The 24,497-nt window shown below is 33.8% G+C and overlaps 2 protein-coding genes across 2 annotated transcripts; both read right to left on the bottom strand.

Annotated features, from left to right (window-relative positions):
- Positions 1-495: 495 nt before the first annotated feature.
- LOC114405248 (mediator of RNA polymerase II transcription subunit 33B-like) lies at positions 496-14,470 on the bottom strand. The gene is made up of 13 exons (XM_028367863.1): positions 14,032-14,470; positions 12,841-12,923; positions 12,601-12,716; positions 11,036-11,274; positions 10,609-10,703; positions 8,054-8,169; positions 7,507-7,812; positions 6,592-6,812; positions 4,694-4,808; positions 4,391-4,552; positions 3,523-4,189; positions 2,288-2,494; positions 496-1,732 (listed from the first exon to the last, which is right to left on the bottom strand). The coding sequence occupies exons 1-13, from the start codon at positions 14,313-14,315 to the stop codon at positions 606-608; spliced, it is 3,738 nt and encodes a 1,245-aa protein (XP_028223664.1). The 5' UTR covers positions 14,316-14,470; the 3' UTR covers positions 496-605.
- A 6,958-nt stretch (positions 14,471-21,428) lies between these two features.
- On the bottom strand, positions 21,429-23,843 carry LOC114406837 (sm-like protein LSM2). The gene is made up of 3 exons (XM_028369664.1): positions 23,712-23,843; positions 23,466-23,624; positions 21,429-21,712 (listed from the first exon to the last, which is right to left on the bottom strand). The coding sequence occupies exons 1-3, from the start codon at positions 23,712-23,714 to the stop codon at positions 21,593-21,595; spliced, it is 282 nt and encodes a 93-aa protein (XP_028225465.1). The 5' UTR covers positions 23,715-23,843; the 3' UTR covers positions 21,429-21,592.
- Between the last annotated feature and the right edge of the window lie 654 nt (positions 23,844-24,497).

Genomic DNA, 24,497 nt, shown 5'->3' with positions numbered 1-24,497 from the left:
ATTAAATTTTATTACAAACCTCAAAATCATAAGCGAGACTCTTGAATAGGAAGTGAGACTTGCAAAATTGTGATCGTAAACAAGTTTTAGCAAATAATAAAGAGTATGAGAGAGAGAGTATTGGTAGTATCTCTCTTCCCTAGTGAGACTTGCACTCTGTTCTGAATGAATCTCTTGCAGCGATGCGTTCACCTCCCCCGCAAAGTCCATTCTTAACAGATTTTCATCAGGTTCAGGGGGCGCTCGAAATGGTCTTTTTGATGCTTACACCACCAGTCAAGATTGTAGACTAATAATTAGTGGATTACGGCAATGAAGTTGCATGCATGTGCTTACGATGTATACAAATACAAGTTTTTATCATCCACGAAAAATTAATCACACTAAAAAATATTGATACGGACAACTTGAAGAAAAACCGACATCTGACAACTAATATGAAAGCCATTTGACGAGAGAAGTGTATTGAAATGTAAAAAAAAGCATGTAGACCAATTCATTGCAAAGATCTTGTTTGCATTATTCTTCTATTTTGGTAGATATGATAGTCAATCTGACCAATCTTTCTAGTCTAACTACAGAATAGTTTGAAAGTTCAGATAGATTTAAGATCTATGTTCAAATCCAATTATCATTTCAGCTGCTGCACCCATGACACCTATTCCTCCAATTTCCAAAAGGCGAAGAGCCAACTTGTGTTCATCCATCTGACTTAATCCCCAGCTCAGTCTCTTCAACAAATCAGCATCGACTTCCCGAACCCATGATGGAGCTTGACCCACCATCAAGCTCACTAACCCTGACACATAGGCTTTCCAAGTAGTACAACGAGAAAACATTGCTCCGTTCCTGTTCAGGGTGCTTGCAAGAAATTTCAAATGCAAGCCGACAACCTCTGCCCGTTGTTTTGGTGAATACGAATTGTCAATACCCCAGGCAAATGCTGCACTAAGAAAAACAAAAAATGCCAGTGCATAACCTTTGAGCTTAGCAACCATAACTCCAGATTCTCCACCATCTTGCTCGAACATGGTAGCTGATAAAAACCAGGAAGGCAGAGTCTCCCTCATCAAATATTGAATCAACTTTTGTCCACCTGATATCCAAACCAATGAAGCCCCGAGTAGAGCGGCATGCTTGACACGTGCCATGGATCTGGCAAGAGAAACTTGGCCATATTTTACCCCAAACTTGGTTTTCTTTGGTTTCCTTACAACCCCCTTGGGCATCAAATCACTACTTGCAATGTCTGTAACTGAAAGCATTAAAATAGGCACAATTTCTTTAATCAATAAGGTGATATCTCCAATAGACCGGTACACTCTTATGTAAAGAATTCCTGGAGCCACTGGAGAGATCCCATTGGATATTCGGGAAACAGAACCATCACCAAGGAGGGCACTGACACCGCCATTATTATAAATGCTGCCATAGCCTAACCCAAGGGTGGATGTGAAGCAACTTTTTAGTAGTTGAGCTATAGCATCCTTGTTGTGGTGGAAAACAGTGCTGGAAGCAGAGAGCACAAAGTAGTTACTCCAACGCTTCACCTTCTGGATCCACAGAGAGGTCACAATGGGCAAGGAGGGCCAGGGACAACCAGAAGCAACGGCATTCATAGCAGGGGCAATCAGTGCAAGGAATGGCTCAGTGGCCTTGTCGAGTTTATATGTTAATGTGAGGCTTACAAAAGCTGCCAAAGGAAAAGGAAGTGTAGCTGGAGAATCCCCATCTACAGGGAATTAAAAATACTGTCAAAATAATGAACCTTTTGTTTCCACATACTATAATATTAATGCAAATGCTATCAAGCACTCCAAGAACACTGGATAATGAAATGAAAGTAGATAACTTTTACTGAAAAACAAAGCATCCGTTGTATTAAGAAAAATTATTACTTACTTTTCTTGAGTAATTGGAAGTGTTTAATAGGTTTTAAATATCATTTGAAGGTACTTAATACTTAAAAAGATCCAAAAATATGACGAATTTTATCCACCATAAAAATAAACGCCTGTACGCACGAGAGAATATTCACTGGTCAACCATACAGCAAGTTGATTAATATAATTCGTCCTGACCAACTCTCTAGAGAGATTATGGATCTTTGTAAGAATGTCTTTTAAGGATTTCCTGTTGCAAATAGGTAATGTTTCCCATTACCTTCTTTTATTTTTGTATTTGCAATATAATAATGTTGATTAAATGCTTTCTTAATGTTTGAATTCTCCTTAATGTTTTAACAAAATCCAAAAGAATAGAAAATAAGAGACTAAGACCAATTTACCTATATCAAGGCTTGGGACATTGACACCTGTGGCTGCTAAGATTTTCTTTATTTGTTGCTCAATATGTGCTAGATTTGCAGCAGGGCTAGGCCAGTCAGTTCCATTCATAAAAGATGGCTTCCATATGCCCCGTGTAACTTCAGCTGAAAAGTAGCTTGCAATGGTAACCAAAGAAGCTGGAAGAAAATCGGCTAGATCTTTGAGACCTGAGAAAGAAAAAAAAAACAAAAAAAGAACGTGAAAATCAAATTACACAGCAAGAAGCGTACCAAACAAAGTTGGAAAAATCAGTATTACAATACAACCCAGTGCAAATTTCCCAAATATATTTTTCACTATCAATATTGTTCCGGGGTATATCAATATCAAGATATATCACTCTTTATTCCATTTAAGATTAAAATGGTGGTTGCATTTTCTTATTTTTTATTTTAAAGTTGCTGGTTGCATTTTGTACACCATTTTTCGCTGATTACATCACTTTTTATTTTTTCAATTATTATTCAGATAATTGTCATTTCATTCAGAATTGAAATCCATGAAGGATATTAAAAAAACCTTTTGGATTTTTTTTTTGCAGAATTAAATTTCCGAAAACCAGCATGTCCGAGTGGAACTTTCAAGAAATAATTCAACAATTTTCTTTCTTACCGTGCTTTTTGAATTTTATTTGAGAATAAATATTATACTATAAGCTTTTATGTAAAAATAATCGATAATTACAGCTTTTTTACTCTACACTTTAATCTATATTTATTTATAGATAAATTATTATTTCCATAAAATGTATATGCATATACATTATATCTTTTATAATACTTTTTATTAACGTTATAAAAACATTATAGTTTTAAATTTTTTAATGTTTATATATATATATATATATATATATATATATATATATATATATATATATATATATTTAATTTAACGCCACTTTACAACAAGTGATATATTAGTACTACGATAATATAGTCCCGAAATGGGGTTTATAGGACATGCGTAAAATCCCAGAAATGGCGTTCTGCTTTTAACAGGACATAGGATTTATGATGATGATAATCCAGCATTTTCAAGTGGTTGCGCACTTGGAAGAGCTATGTGCAGTACATCCTTAGATTTCGTGACATTCTCAGATTATAAAACATCAGTCTCAGTTCCTCATTATAATCCTGACTCAATATGATAGGTAACAAGTTAAAAATTATGCAGACAAATAGAGAACTAGGCATACCTGTAGCCAGTTCACGGGTAGAGGTTTTCCCATAAGCACAAGATGTCAGAGCAGAATCCAGCACAAAGGGAATAGCTTCGAGGATATCCCAGGCAGGCACTTTTAGTTTCATTAAAGCATCATCCAATGCATTCCCAGATGAATTGCTGCTTCCTGAAGTAGTAGGTGTCGAAGGTTTGACACCGTTACTTACCTTCTTAAACATCATGCTGAGTAGAGCATCAACAATTTGATTAACAGGCCTTCCAGGCACAAGACCAGAGCGGAATGAAGCAATGCATTCTTGATGTTTCCGATACCAAAAGTTTAATTTTGGAAAGGAATCCATGAATACAGGTTCTACGGAAAAACATAAAATCTTTGGCCATCTTTTGAGCCTCTGTTGATCCTTTTCTGTTCTTCCAAATGATGCCAATTTACAGTTTCGAACTAATAAAAGGCATTCAGGACTAGGTAGTGATCCAAATGGTGGAGTTGTTGCATCGCTCCTCACTTGTTCAATAGGTAGATGATCAAACCGCCAGAACCTCAGCAAAAGAGTAAACGCATTACAGAATACTTCCCAATGAGTGAGTTTTTCTCCACTTGCAAGTGTCCACGAGGAATCAGGAACACATGATCCAAAAACCTCACATATTAGCATTAGTCCTGGTGCAAGTAATGGAACCTGCAGTAAACGGCAAAATTAAAACATATAATCAAAGAAGGTACATGCAACATCTACAAGCTCTCTACAACATAATTGATGATAGAGCCTTCCAAGACTACAAAACAAACGCTTCATAAAAACTTCACTTTAAAAGAAAAAGGGTAAATGTTGGCAATTACACATGTCAGTCAAACTACATGGATTAAAAACAGAACATACCAAACCATGTAGGGAGAATATATGAACACAGTCCATAGATGAGATTCCAATAAGAAGAACGTTTAAAAATGGAGCTTGGCTGGTCAAATGGCTTTCAGCCCCAGAGTAATTAGGAGGATCTATAGGTGAAAGCAATTTTGTTATAAAAAGAACGGTATGCTCCTGCAAACAAAATTGATAATGTAAACTTAAAAAATAGAGACAAAATTAAAGAAGAGACAGAAGACAACCAAACAAGCTAAAAAAAACTTTTTCAAAAAAAAGTAGAAGTCTTTGAAATAATTGGAAAGCCAAAAACAGTACCTGTACATTCCAACCACGTACCAGAGATGCCCCACATAGAATGGTAGCAGCAGATATCTTTTCTTCATCTGAACCATTGATTGCAATTTCATATATTTTCTCAATCTCTGCCAAGCTTCCATCAAAATCCATGGGCATAAATTCAGTTGACTTATAAGTTTTCAAAAAAGGGCATCTAATATTGGCTTCATGAAATGAAGGACGCATCTGTATACTATAGTTCAGGTATAATGCTATACTATCATTGAGTAGATAGCTGCCATTTTCAGTTACACGAAGACTCCATAAATGTGTATGCATATTTAGTATATATAAATTATAAATCTATATTTGATCTAAAAAACCAGAATCTCCATGTATTTTCCAGATGAATAAGTCCCTCTATCCAGGAACTATGGGAGCAATAAAGGCTACATAGCTTAGGAACTAACCTGGCCAAACTGTATTAAAGAAAAGTATTCTATGGCAACCGTTCATACTATGTAGTATATATATATAAATTATTTCCATTATCCATATTTATTATATATTATGAAATTTATTACCACATGAATAATTTTAAACATTCTTTTATGCATTACTATAATACCCACATATTTAATTTACATTAAAGCATAGATTACATTCATATGCTTACCGGTGAGTGCCTGTTTATGAGTGACACATAAAGAGAAGGAAAATTAAGGACGACTACATTTCATGCTATTTTAGTATTATATACAAATTTATTGCATTTTATGCAATTTACTTACCACATTAATATTTTATAAATTATATTTTGAAGACTCTTTTATATATCTATAATAGAAACATATTTAATTTACATTATTAAAGCTTCAAATACATTCACATGCCAGCCAATGACTGTGTTTTTAAGGATGTTTTGAGGATGACTACATTTCATGCTATGTTAGTATTCTATAAAGAAATTGAAATTGAAAAAATGATAGAGAGCATTGGTGTATCGGAAAGGTTATTGTTCTATGACCAGGTAATCTCAGATTCTAGTCACGGGAAAAAAAATAAAAAAGCCTCTCTGCTCATTCAGATAGGATTGCCTACATGTAATCCTCTTCAACTCCCTAGTAACAGAAGGTCGTGTTGAGCTGTCCTTTTGAATTACAAAAGAACACGGTGCAATACCTAGTAGGCAACCACCAATGACATTAAACATGATCAACAATGCATTCTCAAAATTAATAAAACTGCATGGTGTTGGCTCACACAAAATGAAGTAGGGTAAACTGTTCAGAAATAAACTAGCTATTTGTCTTGACAATATCTAGAGATAAAACAGAAGAAAAATAAAGAATGAAATGTGAGTGGGGACTTATTTTCATATCTTAATATTCAGTTTAAGAGAAGGAACACATTCCCAAAAAGTAAATATAATTTCCCTTTAACTGTAACTGCCTTAAAAATGATACGGTAAATCAATTGTTAAATCCCAAACTATTGATTAAAATAGATCAAAGAAAACATACAGACAAAATTGTTAAAATACACACACTACTGAAGTATGAACAGTGTTCTACGTCAGTAGCATAAATGTTGGGAGCCAAGGCTTTTCACGAATTTTCTGACGGAATATGAATGCAGTCAACAATTCAAAGTATGAATAGTGTTCTACCCAAAACCACCACCGCCAAAAGAAGAAAAAAAAAACAAAAAAATGGCAAAACAACTAGAGGAGCTGATATCCCATGTCATTGCTGCTTTGTCATGTGGTAAAAACAGCATTTTGGAAACACTAAAATTCTATATTTGAAAAACCCCTCCATCTAATTTGCCTGAATCAACCACCTTCCTCAAATCTTGCCCTTCTGAAAACAAATTTCAGAGGGGATTGAAGGAGACACAGAGCATATGAACTATGAAATGATGAGTCACTAGAATACCTGGAAGCTGGAGTCGCAACTAAGACATTAACCAATGCAGGAGTTAGCTGTGATCCCTCCATCAACGATGACCAGCCAGACACATGATTAGAAATGCTACAAGGAATTTGATTGCTGCATGTATTCACATAGCCAGGCCATAAATAAGCTGATGTATCAAGCAATTTTTTTGCAATACAAGCCTCAACAATTAGATGTCGCAAGTTTCCAGCTGCAAGTAAAAAAAAAAATGAACACAAAAATAAAAAATAAAAAAAAGTGTCACCTGCACACCAAAGACATAAAAGATAGGGATTCAGAACAAACATATGAACAGACTTTTATGAGATGGCCTTATACGAAAAGTAAATAACAGAGAGGTAAAAAGAGCATTGCATTATGGCCAAATTATGAAAATATGATTGAATACCACAGCCGTATAAAAAAATGATTAAATACCACAGTACCAAGGTAAAAGTGTCAGTGCCACTAATAAAACTTCTGATAACTATAATTGTGATGAGTGGGAGAGAATGAGAGAGAAATTTTTGAATAGATATGCAATGTTGACTGTTTGTTCGCAGGGAAACCTATGTTTTCTGTTTGAGGAAGTAAGGAGGGTGAAACTTCCCAAAATTTAAGACCTGGATTTTGTTTGTAAAATGCATATACAGTTTATCAGCCCAACAGATTTTCTATCTTTCCATAGATTGCTTGGATTATTTTAACTTTGGTCCACTCCAGTAGTTTAACCCTAGCTCTGCCTCAGTTAGAACATAACAATAAAATTATAAAAAGGATACATATCAATTAGAAGTACAAATGCTACAGAAAAAGAAAAAAAAACTTCACAGATAACCACAACATAAGAATTTACTCACAACATTTCATCGGCATGTCATTCGTGCTCATATATTTGAAGCATCCACTACCAACAGGGTTTCCTGATAAGAACACAATAGCTTTGGCAGCAGCTTGATTGGCTTCCACAAGAACAAGTTGAGGTGGTGTCAGTAAGGACTCATAATCACCCAATAGCTGTAAGCTGGTAATCAATTCCCCATGACACTTCCCCAGAGCCAGTTTATTTTTCCCTTGATTTGTAGGGCTATGTTCAGGTTCTTCAATAAGTTGACCTTCCTCTTCTTCTATAATATTAGTTACCACGAGGGTTGTAATGCTCAGTAACATACACATGCAGGTATCAAGGCGAGGTATAGGACCTTCTTTTAAATCCCTCTCCTAAAATAACAGGTTGCATAATAATTGTTGTTATGTGAAGATGCACTGTTCAATTGCATGCAATTTTCCAGTGTGACTAGACATTTTTTAAAGAACCAGTTAATCAATTAAATGTAAAAGTGCCATGTGACAACACAAAGTAAAATGTAAACGACTTGTAGTATAGTCTTTCCTTATTAATGATCATACACAAATAAATTCATCAAGCAATATTTCCGGGAGAATTCATACAGCTCCATACCTTTTCTGTTAGAATAATTCCAACCCTTTGAACCAGACGCAGTGCTGCAACCCATAAACCCAAAAATGTATTGTGCCACATAGTGCCATTAACTACATGTAAAGTCTTCACCATACCTGCAATTACAACTCCAAATAAATAACACTGATTTGAAAAAAATAGAATAAAAGAAAGTTTGTCATTCAAATCAAGTATTCAGTTCAACTCTCACTCAAAAGATGTCATTTTGATTTGGATTGATTTTCCATGTCATAATCCTCACAAGGAAAAACTTGAGATCACTATTCACATATCTTTCCCTTCATCTTCCAACAATTTTTTTTTATAGAAATAGCAGCAATTCTCTTTGTTACAAGGCAAGTTTTTGATTCTGTAATAACCTTTTCCTCATTCAGTATTTTGCCATTTCTCTAGATCATTTGCTGGTCATTTTTTAATACTTTCTGTCTGCAAGAAAGGCTGTCACTGTGGTGCGGTTTGGCATGATCCTAGCAATCTACAATTAGATGTCTTAGAATTTGGGCTTAGGACCTAAATACACCACACAAAACTCACTTACAAAAGTGAGGAAAGTTTTATTAGCTCTATTGAACCCATATCTCTAGGCAACGTGGGGATAAACACACCCCTTGAGGTTGCAATTAAGCCAGTCCAAAGAGGACATAATTAAGGTGGGCTTGGGGTGTCCGCAATTAAGGAAGCTTTCCAACAAGGTGATGTTAGAAGGCGTTAATGTTTTTTAGGCAAGGGAATATCAGTTTCTAGTTTCTACTCTCTCTTTGACTTGAATCAAAAGGTTTAGTAAGATCTGTATTAATTTTATTGTGTAAAACCATAATGAAGATCTTGAAATTATTAGTTTCTAAAGGAAGCCCAAAAATAAATCCTTGAAAGATTCAAAAAAGAAAGAAAACAATAACTTTGATCCATCTCAACCTACTTGTATGCCACAAGCTTCAAATATTTCATCACGGGATTCTAAGCTTGATGAACGACATTAAAATGTAGAAGAATTCAACAAGAATAAATGAAAGCTATTAATATAGTGATCATGGATTACATCCAGTGATATGCAAATACTTTGACTATTTATATTGAAAAGGAGATTACAAAGACATTCATTACCCAAAAAATTACGAAAGAGTTTTATCAAATCAAGAACCAAAGAATATCATGATTTTGAAGAAAAAAATTAGTCATTGTTGTTAAATTTTTGCCCCCCCCCCTCCCCCCCAAGAATCTTTTTTTGTTCCATCCCTGCCAAGAATCTTTTCTGCCAAGTGCTTTAGTTCAAAAGCAAGTCCTAATTCAAAACTCCATATTCAAGGGTAAGTGCTGTTCAAACTATTTGATACTTCACAGTCTACCATCTCTCTCCACACTAGAAAACTGATGTTGAAAAATAATACAAGTAGAATCTTTCAAGTGGGAATACTATTAATTAATCAATACTATGTTAGGACCAGCAATTAATTGGTTTCCCCACAATTGCATCCACATCAGAAATATTCACCAATAATAATCCTGGAATGGGTTTAATTGCTGGAATTATTATCGGTGAATATTTCTGATGTGGATGCATTTGTGGAGAAACAATATTATCAGAGGAAAAGCATAATTTTTGGCTGATAAGGATTATTTTTTATATTTAGGATTTCTTTATATTGTTTTTCATTTTGAATTTTGTTTATGGTTTTTGTCTTGATAAGATTTTGTGTAACAGAATCCTTGAGTTCCAGTTTTGATTTTTATTAGGATCATTGTTAGTAATTATTAGCATGATCCTATAAATTAGGATCCCTTCCTTATCTATAGCCTTATAAAAGGAAAACTTGGATTGGACGTTGGAGAAATCAAGGAAGAAAATATTTCAAGAAAATCTATGTTAGTCAAGGAGGGGGTCTGTCAAGGACAAGTCTGCTTCTCACTTTCACTATAGGTCACAAGAAAGAGTCTTTTGTACCCTAATGGTTTGGTCCTACATAAAAGTTCATAAGAGTTTCTTAAATTTATAAATTAAAAAAAAGGAGTTTGGTCGTGGAAGTAAACAGATCATGTCTTAGCAAAGAGGAATTAGTTCCAAAATACATTTTGAGGTGTTGAACATAGGAAAGAAAGAAAATGAAGTCAAAGAGAAAATAGGGGATCTGACTTGAGCACATGTTCTTCAAGTTTGTGACAAAGATTATAACAAGGCCAATTAATGAGAGATTGTGCATGCATGTGGGGATTTGGGCCCTCCACCACTAAGGAAAATAATTGACAGAGAGGTGTGTTGTAATATGAAAGCTGGTAGGTAAAACACTGGCCTGCTACAAAATTTATCAGTGATATGATATTTGGGAATCTTGGGTTTTGGGTTCATGTAAGGAATAGATTCATTACTATTTGTGGGATTCAATAAAATCATTTTTTGTGGTGATTTAGGCAACTTAAAAATGACATTGGATCTCTTGGATGTATATTTTCTCAGTGTTTTCTGATTATAATTTGATATTCTTCTTTGTGTAGGAATTTTACCCAACATTATGACTTAAAAAAAATAATAAGCATACCGGTAATAATTTCAATAGCACTAAATGCTGCCACTTGTGCTCCATCCAAAGCATCTTCCAGGATAAGATCAATAGGAAGCCAGAGTGAAGACCAACTATCCCCATAAGATTGACCAGCCAAAGGCATCAGAGAACCAGCAGGTGTGACTAAGTTAGTCTCCATCTTAGATTTTTTTTTTAACTCATGAGAAACAACCTCATGGATATTTTGCGTCCAACGCAAAAGGCTCTCTGCAGTAATATGTTTCAGATTCCTAAAAACTGAAGAATTTGATACAAGCAGCTGCATTTGGTGAATGAAAGACCCCCAATGTGATGACCTACAGAGATAACTTTCCTTCAATAAAATGTTCTAAAATCTTAGTTGAGAGTCACTCAAATTTAGATGGTTTACCAAATATAAAGTATATCAGAATTAAGTTCTTACATGTTCCAATGAACTAAGGAAAGGATCCTTGAAGTCATTTTCTGTTGCAAAAATTCTGCAATGATCTCAATAGCTATTGCTGTATTTTTCTTCTGAAACCCCTCTGCTTGCTCAGTTTTCTTTTCAGTAAAGCTGTCAGGTCCATCAATATTCATATCATGTGACCTGCTTAGCCATCTAGGCTTATTCTCAGCAGTGTGATCTAATAACCCTTCATCATCTAATGATGCTGCAAGTAACTGCCATACGATTGAAAAGACAAAATCAACCAGAACAACTCCCGGCTCCCACACCTTTTGACTGTATACTTGAGAAAGCTGAAGAACTTCATCAATTGATTTCATAATCCTAAGGACCCATTGGTATGAAATGTAATCATTAGTATTTAGAAATACACAAGGAAACTTCCCCATACTCTGAAAAAGAGATAGAGAAAAATGCACACTAAAAAATAGAAAGAAACTACTTTTGTTTTTCCATTATGATAAGATGTTCCTTTAGATATAGTTTTCTAAGGTTGCCACAAGCACCAAAGCAACTGTCAACAAGTTAACTAGTGTGCAGTAAAAGATAATGTCAATATCTAATAGCAAATGATGAAATATATTCTTAGGAGATGACATTGAAATCTGAAGAGAAGCAAATCTACTTTTGGCAACAATGCACTAGATGCAATTTTTTCTTTCTTTCCACATACATATCCTGAAAATATACCCAATACCTCATTCTCAACATAATATATCAAACTCTAAAATATTATCTCATTTTATGTGGTCAATGGTTTGAGCCTTTGATGGACAGATATGTTAAAAAATAAAAACAGCAACTCAACATGTGGCTTCAGTTATAAAGCCTACATAACACGACTTTTGAACCCTCCAAAATGTTAAGGAGATTTACTTCATTTCTTTTACCTAAGTAGCTTACTCTAGCACCAAAAAGAAACAAGATATTCATAACAAAGAAGCAATTTCTGTTGTGGGATTGCAAATGGTCAGGACCTAAGCATGATCGTTATGGATAAATAATATATTTAAAATAGAAAACTAGATAGCAGATGCATTCATCTAGTTATGTCAGTATCATTCAAGCATGATTCTTTATTAAGGGAAATTTTAATCATACGTGCCAATTTCCTTGCATGAAATTTTAAATATTTTTGTTCGCTTCCAGTCGCTTAACTCTTTTTATATGAACAGAACCTTTAGAATGATACACAAGAACTTTCCAACAATATTACAAAGTTTTTCAAAACTACAGGATTCACCAAGACACAAAGGTTCTAGACTTCTAGCCAACATTTTAAATATTCTAGTGCTCTTTTGGAAGTTAGACTACTATGGTGAATCTTTAACCTGTAAGATAAACATTAGGCAGTAGCAAATGCACGCCAACCTCCTACGAACGCAAATTTCTACTATAATAGAATTACCAAGACATGAACAGTGTTTTGGATTGATGTCTATAACATACATATTCTCAATTTTTCACATCAAATAAAAGAAAAACACAAAAGCTACATGGCTTGATGTGGATCAAATGTTTCAACTTTCACAATGTCAAACCAAACACAGGCAAAGACTCAATGCAACATCACTAGCTAGATTAGGCTTCGGTTGTATCATGCGGGATTTGTTCAGTTCAAATTGAACAAGTGCAATGATACAGTTCACATTCCAACCTACATAATTAGAGAATATTCAAAATGCTAAACACATTCAGAAACTAACACAAATAAAATTCATTTGCACCAAACTCAGTTGGAATTGGATCTCACTTTTCATAATATAGAGAACTGAAATCACGTGCAAGCATATCATCAAGTTGCTTGAGGAGTTCCATATAAAGTCTGTAAGCAGTAGGGTAGAGTTGTCTGCTTGGAACAACCCTGCAGTAATATACAACAACAAATGTAAAATGATAACCAGGGTAGAAAATAAGTAAATCAGTGAATGTTTTTAAATTGCAGTTGTGGCGGTTTTGCGATGTTTAACATTGTTAGAAATTGCGACCATAGTGAGTTAAAAATCCTTTATGTTGAGGCCGCAATTGCGATTACTGACCTTTTTTTAAAAAACCATCATATTGAAAAGGTTAAACACATTTTTGGAAACACATTTCTAGAGGTCAAATTCACATCAATTTAGCGTGTTTGAATACACGTCAGTTTTCCATTGAACGGAAATTGTAACGCCAAAACAAACATGCACCTTATAGTGTGTTTGTTTTGTCGTGCGCCTCAACGTAACAGATGTTCATCTGAAAGCAAAAGCAAGTCGCTCCGTGCTTCTCACAGAATGCCATTTTCGACACTTTGAAACGCAGGCTCAACTCCACCCAACAACTAAACAAACACACGCTTAGTCTTTAATGGCCGCCATGTTTTATTTTATGGCGATTTCTTTCCAAAAACCATTGTTGCTCATTTACTTTTATTTACAAATTTGTCACTGTTTTTTTTAAGATGAATTCTTTCAAAAACCATCGTTGTTCATTTACTTTTATTTACAAATTTACCATTGTGTTTTATTTTAAGACAGTTTCAAAGAAACCATCATGGATTTAACGTTGTAAAATATTATTTTTCTAGTAGTGTGGATAAGCTACTGTGGAGAGTGTTCGTCAAGACGCACATATTTGGAGTTATTGACGCAGTTCCAAACATGCTCTAATAGCATCAAAGTTTCATTTCCTAATAGACCAAAACTAGTTAACCTTTTCTCCATCTTAACCATCAACGTCACAACCACGCAGAAAATCTATTCTAGTAACCACCGATGCTTAAGTATGGAGCCGAATTGAGCAAAACCGCGACGTCACAGTACGAATTTCACCCATTCTACATCTTCAAATCAATACACATACTAATGAATAAGTATATGCCACCGAAAATGCACATTCAGGAAACAATTGCAAGATAAATACATATATAAAATCAATTAAATTAATTCGAAGAACGTGAAAACGGAAATGACTGAGGGAAGAAGAAATGGTACGTGGCGGAGAGAAGAGCCATGAGGAGGGAGGAAGGGAGCAAGTTGAGGGACATGGCGGTGTGCAGAAGCTTCCACGCGGTGGCGCAGTGGTTGTCCCAAAAGAAGAAAGAGACCAAGCGGTAAGCGAGTTCGACAGAAGGGAGGGTGACGGCGGAGGAGCGAAGCGTCGACGTCACTCCCAAGGCCCACGCGTTAGGATCGGCGTTGGTATCCACGGCCACCTTCGTTTGACGGAGGACCGCTTCCCATGCATCAACCTCACTGGTTTGCGCGGGAAGCGCCATTGTTAGGGAATTTAGAGAAAACAAGAGAAGAGAATGTGATCAGTCTGAGTACAGAGCAGAATTGTGCATGGGACGGTTCGACCGCGACATTTATAAATGATGACGAAAATTCTCTCGCTTCTGTTTTGCGTTTTGCTTTCTCCCTCACTTTAATTCGCCACGTTCATGCCTTCACTCGAATTCTGATTTTCCCTCCGTTACCATCTTTATATATATATATATATATATATATCATTACTCACATTACTGTTGTTCTCCATATTTTGCTGATCACTAATATTTGTTACAAATTGACTGAATTATGTTTTTTAGTCTACCATTTTGAAATTTAATATTTTTCTTATTAAAAAAATCAAAAATCAATTTTACTGGAACAAAATTAGATTTTGCATCTTCTTTATCTATATTGTTTAATTGTCATTGTCGATCACCGATATTTATCAAAACTCAATTAAATTATGTTTGCTTCGTCTACAATGTTAAAACTTGAGTTTATTTAAAAGATTTATGAATCAAATTTACTTGAACTAAATATTTGATTTTGCTTCTACTTTATTTGTGTTGTTTGTCATTGTCTGTGACTGATATTTATCAGAACTCTGACAGAATTATGTTTTCTTTGTCTACAATATGTTAAAGTCCGAGTTTTTACTTAAAAGATTCGAGAACCAATTTTACTTTGAATATATGTTGATTTCGCATCCTCATTATTTGTATTTGTATTGTTTGTCATTGTGCATGACTAATATTTATTAATCAGCAATCGCCTGGATTATGTTTTCTTTGTTTACAATGCTAAAACTCAAGATTTTACCTTAAAAAATCGAGAACCAATTTTACTTGAACTAAATGTTGATTTCCCATTTTCTTTATATGCAATATAAATTAAATATAATGGTTATTGAACTATTGAAACAATTTCATTTATAATACTCAAAACCTATATGTTACTCATGGATTTGAAACAATTTCACTCGCACTATATATTTATTTTGCATCTTCTTTATCACTATAGAGAAAAAAATTCATTTATAATACTCAAAACCTTGCTCAAAGACACACGTCATTGGTCAAGAGTTTGGAGGTCCTATGACAAGGTGATGATGGAGGTGCAATCATTATGTCTAATGATCCTTTACAAGAGATTGAAGGTTCTATAACAAGGTCTAAGACTAAGAGGACGAAGTAAGCATTGCAAGGCCTGATTCTAAATATCAAAGAGAAAGAAGATCAACGTGAATTAAGGATTGCATCTAATTGGGTTACTCTCGTACAAATCGACGAAGGTGTTTTGAGGTCAACTTGAAGAATCATTTTGGAAAATCCAATTTATAAGACAAGAAGCATTCATGGGTTGAGTTGATCAATTTTGGTGAACTATTAATATTGGGCTGATTAGATAATAATTAAGCCCAATATGCACGATCTTTTATTGTTATTTTTAAGTCTTTTAATTATTATATTCGTTAAGGGGTGATGGGCCTAAATTAGGATTATTAGTATGAGTATAAATAGACTCCTTAAACACTTGGGGGATTGAAAGATTAATGAAATTTGAGTGTTTTTTTATTTTGAGGGTTTTTCCTTTGTTCTTGGGTCAAAAAACTGATAGTGTTGATTGCGGTTTGGGTCAAGTTTCTTTTGATAACTTTGGTTCTTGACAACTCATTGGCAAGTGCACTAATTCATCCAAGTAGTAATTTAGAACGGTAAGACCGAGTATCGCTTCCACAGAGATTTTGCTTGTACTAAAGATGATGTGTATCCAATTTTTGCACCATTAACAAATAGATTTAAGAAGTGTAATTTGATGCACTTTTGTAAATTAAACAAACTATACTAATCTAAACCATGGTTGAGTAAGAAAAACAAACACTGGGAGTGGCGAAGGATCGTGAACACATGATTTGAATATGTTGGGGTTTTCCTACCGAAACTACTCTTGATGCGATATAATTAATTTTTCTCTATTTAATTTAATATTACTCAAGTTATCACCTACATCTATTAATATACTCTAACTGTGACTCCTCACATAAGTAGACATGGCAAGAAAACTCGTACCCGTGGGTACCCGCCCGAATCCCTCCCGAATTTGACGAGTAATACCCGAGTTTATCGGGTATGGGTTCGGGTTCGGGTTTTCCCCGATAACCAAAAGTTGGGTACGGATATGGGATTACTAGATCTGTCCTGACCCCGAACCCGAACCCGCCACTTAAAATCTTTAGAATTTTTGCATAATTTAATCAAAATGCATAGATTTTTTATTACTAGTTAATTTTATTTTAGAATTTTTATATAATTTAATATTATTTTATTAACGATTTTTGTAGACACGTGCGCTATAATAAATTTATTGATATATAAGTAGTTAAAAATAAATGTTTAACAATCAATTTATTTTTTCTAAAATCAATTTTTTAATATTTTTTTTACAAAAAAATATTTTTCTAATTTGTATTGGGTATGGGACGGGGTCGGGGATACCCGATACCCGACGGGTACGAGGATGGGATAATAAACTTAAGTCCGTCGGGTATTGGGTATGAGTATCGGGATATGTTAGGGAGTCGGGGTAAGGGATTGAGGAGAGAATACCCGTACCTGTCCCGTCCCGCCCCATTGCCATGTCTACACATGAGAGAGCCTAATTCTCCTAATTTTTTTCTTAATCACTCAAGAACTAACTATTTGAATCTTACGACTAATGAAGATGCATAAACAGGCTAAAAAGCCTCACACTATCCCTAGCAATGAAACATTTAGATGTTTTTTCCAATTCTAAGGATTATTTTCAATGTCTAAACCCTAAACATAGAATATATATGGGTGATCAAACCAAATCCATGTGAATAAGCACATAAAGATACAATAAAACTGAAAATAACATTAAACAGATAATTGTTAATGGATTGACAAGTGCATCAATGCGTCCCAAGTAGTAAAGTTAAAATGGAAGTCCAAGTATCGTACTCATAGAGACTTTGTTTGTACTTAGGTAGATGAATATTTGATTAAGAAAACGATTTGAAAAATTTGTAGAAAAACAGTAATTTAAATTGATACAAAATTAAATCAAATAAGAAAAAGAATTAAACATAAATTAATTAGGGACAGAAAATCCAATATTATTGTAGAAGGAAATACAGAAGATGAGAATGTTGGGAACTTAACCTATCAGAACTATTTTTTGATGTAATATTAATGATTTTTTTCTATTTATAATTATTTCAATTTACATCTGCATCTACTAATATACTCTAACTTTGGTCCCCCGTATAAAAGAGCCTAATTTATCTATTTCCTCTTCCAAATCCCTTTGCAGAACTAAAATAGTAAATTGCATTAAGAATAAAGATGTATAACAAACTAAACAAATATCAACATATCCCTAGTGATGACTTTCTTTAGATACCATTTCCCAGTTCTATTAGAAAATAAAGTTTTCCAACGTTATCCCTAAAACTTACCATGCAAATGAGTGATCAAGCCACATGCAATAATATTAAGCACAAGAAAGGGAATGACTCTGAAACGCACCGTTTCACTAAAAAATAATAATAATAATACAACCCCACCCCCCCTTTCCATTACCCAGGACCTCCCCCCCCCCCCCCTTCCAGTTTTAAACCCTGAGACCCCTCCCCATTTCCAAACTTTTTTTTCTTTTTGCAGTAACCTACCCCTCCCTAAAACCCTATCTCATCTTCCCCAAAAAATTAATCTCTCAATCTTTCACTCATCTCCTTCCATTGTTCCAAAATTTTCAAGTTTTTTGCATCCTTGTGTCTTTCCAAGCACAAGAAGGTGATAGGAAAAAGGGGGAAACACTACTCATTTCCTTAGATTTTTCTATTTGATCTCTTTAAGGTAAATGTTTATGACCCATTGTGTTAGATGAGTATTTTATAGCACTGATTAGTTATGGGTTGTATGAAAAGGGTTAGAAACAAAGTATTAGGGATTTATTGTGGTTTCCTCAAAACCCTAGGTTTGCTAAAACTGGGGATTTCGTCTAATCCCTTGTTCTATTGTTTTAAATGCTTAGATCCTGTAAAAAATACGGTGGTTGATCTTCCCAACAATAGTGGAAGACATTGGTTGTGTTATTTAGGTGAGTAGTTAATCTACTTAGCGACATTTTTAAAATTCCTTTAGGAGAAGCAATTAAACTTAAAAAATATATATATTCTTTATGATCTTGGAAATTTGTTTTTTTTTAGATTTTGATATTATATAAAAGGATGAATGTGGAATTATTTATTTATTTTAATTATTGTGAGTTTATGATAATTGTCGTTTGCTACAACGAAGAGATAATGCAGCCTATGAGTCAATTTCTCATAGTATTGATATATTTTCCATTTGCTACAACGAATAGATAATGTAATCTATGAATAAAATCCTCATAATATAATTATATTTGTCGTTTGCTACAACGAAGAGATAATGTAGCCTATGAGTAAAATTCTCATAGTATGATTATAATTGTCATTTGCTACAACGAAGAGATAATGTAGCCTATGAGTAAGAAACTCATAGTATATTTATATGTTCCATTTGCTGCAACGAATAGATAATGTAGCCTACAAGCTAAATGTCGTAGTCATATAATTACCGTTCGCCACAACGAAGAGATAATGTGGTCTATGTGCACATAGTGGAATGAATGTTTGATTATAAAGTGTTTATTCTTGAATACCAGTTTATGAGTAGTTCTGAAATTATATTTCTTTGAGTACTAATTTTTAAAAGCAAGTGTATTTTATTTAGTTATTTATTTAATGCCATTTTTTTTAAATTTCTTTGGATGTAAAGACTCATGCTATGTTGTGCTCTCCTATCTGTCCGCTTTGTATATTATGCTCTCACTAAGTTCTTGTGACTTACCCCCTATTTTTATTTCATTTTCTCAGATACACAATAGTGGAGTAACTGACTTCCTGGGATTTGCTAGCATACCCAGGAATTTGATTATATTTTGGTAGGTCTCCATTGCATCTGATGGATATTTTGTTTGTAACTCTAGTATAATGTAGCTATAGGGACCAGGGTAGTAATAGATTTAGAGAGAATTCCTTTATTTTGGATATGTAAATGATTCTCTCTTATAGATATGATGATGATGAACTTATGATGTTTTGAGACACTTGATGACTAGTATTTATAATCAACATTGTTATTAGTGAATTTTGGACAATATGCTAAGGGTCTGTGTTGTGACCTGAAACCTTGATATTAAATGGATGGAATGATATATATATATATATATATATATATATATATATATATATATATATATTTGTCTAGATATATTATGTGTTTTTTTACAGGTTATTTTATATAGGATAGACTAGTCAGACTAAGAAAGTCATAGTTTGTGCGTCGGTCATGGCCAAGGGTGGATCGTGACAAGCTCTCATTGCTTGCTTCTTCTTCTTCTAGCATTTGCTTTCTATAAGGAATTTGTCTATGTGTGTATTCTCCTTCATTTCTATTCTTCTTTTATATGTGTAGATTAGTGGGCTTTTGAATTAGTCTGATTACCTTAGTATTAGTCCTTCTTTTCCTAATTAGTCTTTTTTCCTTAAGTATTATGTTTTCCTTAATTAGTCATTATTTTCTCAATTAGTATTTTTTCCTTAATTAGTCATTCTTTCCTTAGAGCCTTTCTTTCCTTAATTAGCTTGTTTTTCTTAATTAGCTCTGATTTCCTTAATTATTCCTGCTTATATAGGCTTTATTTTACTCACTAAGCTTCATAAATTCATCACTTTTAATATTCTCTACACAAAAACTTAAATGATGTTAATTTAAAAATTATTTGCTCAAAAAAGAAAAATAAAAAGAGAAAAATTACAGCTTCCTCTATAATTTAATCCCCAATATATACTCATAATCAACAATTATCAATAGTAAGAGTCATTACATCAATAAGAGAGTTTGATGGAAAGCACCCTAACAATGAGTGGTTTAGCCTCTCATTGTCATGAGAGTCTTAACTATACAAAAAAAGGATGAAAATGTGTGGAGGAATGGAAGAAAGATGGGTGTGGAGGTAGTTAATGGCTCCTAATGGTTGTCTTCCTCTTCTTCATCGAGCTCTAGGCTTTTTGTTTTGCTCCCCAGCAAGATGTCCATTTTCTCCTCTTGTTTATAAGAGTTTAGGCATCTACTACACAAAAACTCAGGGGACGCCAAAATTCTAATGATTCACACAAAAAGAAACAATAAAAGATGAAAAAATTGATAATTCTTACATGTCTTAATTACATAATATACTTATGCACATTAGTTATTAGTTCTACCGATAGGTCGCGGTTAGGGTCAAGTTCCTTTCTTTTTATACATGTTTTCAAGATGATCTTAAGTGGTTTATCATTTGGTACAAGAGCTTCAATTCTTGAATCAGGTGTCTGGTAGTTGCTATTCATGAGTTAGTTTGATATTAAAAAGTTGTAAGAAAATAACAATGTGCCTTCAATTTATGGTTCTTTTTTAGAAATTTTACATATTTTTTTTATTGAGTGATTTTATAGAGTAGAAACTCCAATTTTGTGACCTAATGTAGAATCCAACTCAATTTCAGACCAAAGTTGTTGATGACTCGCTTAGTGAGACAAATTAACTAAGCAAAATGCATCCGTTTAGCAAATGAGAAACCCTAGAAGAGAATAAGTCAGAGATCTACACGCCCAGCGCACAGCCAACCCGCCCAACAAAGACGTTGTCTCTTCTCACGCTTAACACGCCCATATTCACTATGCAAATTTTCACTTACTCTCACTTAACGAGAATTAGCGAGAGACATGCTCGCTAAACAAGCCTTTGAAAGCTAAAGAGTCCAAGAGCCTTTGAAAGCTAAAGAGTCCAAGAGCCTTTAAAACACTATTAATTTTATGGCTTTAAATAAGTAAAAAAATAATACAATTAACATTAAATTTTGTTTAATTTTAAAATTAAGATTTTTAATTTGTTCAAAAATCTTAAAATAGCAAAAAATTACACGCCGTTTATAGAAATTAAAGCCATCTTTTTAAAGACGATGTAATCATCACTTCCTATATCTGACGCACTTAGCTATATATATATACGCATTATACTTGGTGATATTTCTTTGAAAATAGAGGCACTAGGGGAAGGAAAAAGCAATGCAGTTACATAGCCTTAACATCTGAAAAGAGTTTCCTTCTGCAGTAGGAAGGATAACATCCACCTTATGGAAGCCCACTGAATTCTCTCATTAAATAAGATTACAACACAAAATGAAGACATTAACCGCCCCGAGCTTCTCTTCTTGTGGCATCGTGCAATAATTCAATGTCCACACCTTCTGGAGGCAATTGCACATATCTCACTACCGAACCTCTGATGAAGCAGTTCCTTACAGAAAGCTGACACCAAATAGTCACACATTACTGACTATATATAAAGAGAATCAAAATCAAATCAACATTAAAGCTACTCAGATCATATACCAAATTAAGGCTAACAAAATTAACTAGGAAAAGAAAACTCAGCTATCTAATTTTTTCTTATTTTGTCATTCAACAGGACATTTGAGAAATAGGTATAAATCTCCCCTCAATCTAATGTTTGATTCTCTCGTACCCAAAGCAGTATTCAGAAATCCTTTTGCAATGATATCCTTAAAATGAGTATCCCTCGTTTATCTATTCTATTATCGCAACATACCTTCGGTATTTATATCTTCTAAACATCAAATTCACTATATTCATGTCTTTTCTTAATGGTGTACCAAAATAACCTTAATTAAGGGCCATAAACTTAAAACACAATCAAGCATCCCCTTTAAAACACAGCTACCAAATATATGAACTCCAGAATCCCGTCATACTTCCCAATTTCCAACAATCTACGAGATATAAGTTTAACCATTTCAATCTCTCCATACTCAACATAAAAGAAATAGGAAAGATGAGCATTAGCAGCCTCAGTCAAATCCTTAAACTTCAGCCACTGTTTGCTAGACTTATCCTTGACATTTAGCAAAATTTTGAAGTATCAGAGGCAACTTATCAGATGCAAACATACCCACACACTTTCAATGCACGTCCATTTCATAGAAATGTATATACAGGCAAATAGAAGAGTGACAAATGACAAACTACAGGCTATGAGTATCCACAAAAATGAGAATCCTGACATTGGCCCAAAAAAGGAACCAAGAAGGTGGACAATATGTAATCATATATTTCAATGTTTCTATTAATAACCCAATAGACAAAGAATTCTAACATCAATCAGGCTATTACAGTTACACAAATAAAACCCAGAAATCCTGGATCAATTAATCAAACCACTATAATCAAAACATTGAAAGCATAATTTTTTCTCTTCATTTTTTTTAATTAGAAATCTTGCAGTGTAAACATATTACCACCCCTGTGATGAGTTTAAAGGAAAAACTTGCATCACCTCACTGTCTCAATCACACAAACAGAAGAACGTATAACAAGGACATGGTTCCCTTTAACTACTTTCAAATGAAGTCTTCTACCTCAACTTCCAATTCACATGTACTGATATACAATTCAAATCATAATCTACGACTCAATTCAAAATTAACCAGTAACCATAGGCACACCAATACTCAATTTGAATACTCATTACAGAACAATCTCATTATTTAACATGTGCCAAACGCTTTAACACTTCATCGTTTGATAAACAAAATCGAAACAACTTTTAAATTTTAACAATTCTATTACAAAAAAAAAAAAAAAAAACAAAGCCATTCGACATTCGGCACAGTTAAAAACCAAAATTTAACAATACTATTAAAAACTAATTTTGTTTTTTCAATACTAAGATAAAAGGAGGCCTGGTGTGAGTACAGACCTCCAACATCAACATCACACCGAAGTCCTTGAGCAGCAGAGGAGGTTAACAAATCGACTCAAATATCCTGATTTTATTCCAAAAAGAAAGAAAGAAACCTTACGAACTTACGAATAGAGACTATCAGTGATTACTCGAAAATCTATTGAATCGTAATACCAAACAATTATAAACCTTCATAAACCCTAAAATTCAGAAGACCGAATAACTACGGACTATCAAAGGAAACGTTAAATACAAATAGACGAAAAAATATAAACCCTAGAGAGAGAGAGAGAGGGATACCATGTGAGGGTACTTTTCTTGATTGACGACGCTAGTGTTTTCGAGCTTGATGTTGAGGTACTGATCAACAGAATGCAACGTCCCTTTGATGGCCAAATCGTTCTTCAGCTCCACGATTACTTCCCTCCCCACCAAATCCTTGAAGTACGAGAAGAACAACTGCACCACCACAGTCCAATTTTCATCACTCAAACGAAAATCAGAAAACAAAAAACAGAAAACAAGAAACAAGAAACGAATCTGTACCATGTTTGCGCAGAGGGAGAGCGAAAGGGGTCGCGGTGGTGGGAAAACAAAACGCTGCTACGAGAATTTATTTAACCTTATTCACGCTCTATTCTAAATAAATTTTCTATTCATCCGAAAAAAATTAAATAAATAGTAGTATTAAGATTTTACTCTTGTGCCGAAATTGCCCCCGCCCAAACAAATTTTTCAAGATGATGCTTGATGGATCCAATCCAAGATCTTTAATTTATCTTTAAACTGTTTCTTTCAAGAAAATATTAGAATAAATAAAAATTATAGTTAAAGTTTATCTTAAATTATTTTTTATTTTTCAGTAAATATTTATGGATATCCCAAATACTCAAACAGATAATAAAAAATTTACGAAACACGGGTATAAGATGAACATATAGTGAATTTTCTAGCGGAGTGGGTAATGGTAGCTACTACCTGTGCCCATTCCCCCATTGTCATCCCTAAAGTAGACTCTTTCATTTTAAGACAATCTAGATAGTTTATTCACAATACCAAAAAGTAGTTGAGGGATGTTTGGAATGGGTGCAGGTGAATAACTCATGATACTCTAGTTTAGGAATGTGATGATTCAATTGAATTTAATCATAATGTTTTTTTTTTTTGTAATTTTCATGAAGAATAAAAAATACAGAAGCATAGATTCGATGAATTTAAAAAACTAAAACAAGTAATTCCATGGATCAATCTAATTTTGAATGCCAACTTCAATAAGAGTATAATCGAATTCTATTTTAGGAAGAGATTCATCGGTACTTAAAGTCAAGATAA

The sequence above is a fragment of the Glycine soja genome, chromosome 3 (assembly GCF_004193775.1).
Source record: "Glycine soja cultivar W05 chromosome 3, ASM419377v2, whole genome shotgun sequence".
In the NCBI taxonomy this organism is placed as follows: domain Eukaryota; kingdom Viridiplantae; phylum Streptophyta; class Magnoliopsida; order Fabales; family Fabaceae; genus Glycine; species Glycine soja.
This window is presented reverse-complemented; position numbering and strand designations above follow the sequence as displayed.

Coding starts and splice junctions, on each gene's coding strand:
- LOC114405248 (XM_028367863.1), bottom strand. CDS start 14,315: ATGGCGCTTCCCGCGCAAACCAGTGAGGTTGATGCATGGGAAGCGGTC. Junction 11,275..12,600: donor TGAGTCTTTGCCTGTGTTTG/GTTTGACATTGT, acceptor ATCGTATGGCAG/TTACTTGCAGCATCATTAGA. Junction 1,733..2,287: donor TGTCCCAAGCCTTGATATAG/GTAAATTGGTCT, acceptor AATTCCCTGTAG/ATGGGGATTCTCCAGCTACA.
- LOC114406837 (XM_028369664.1), bottom strand. Junction 21,713..23,465: donor AAGAAAAGTACCCTCACATG/GTATCCCTCTCT, acceptor ATTTGGTGTCAG/CTTTCTGTAAGGAACTGCTT.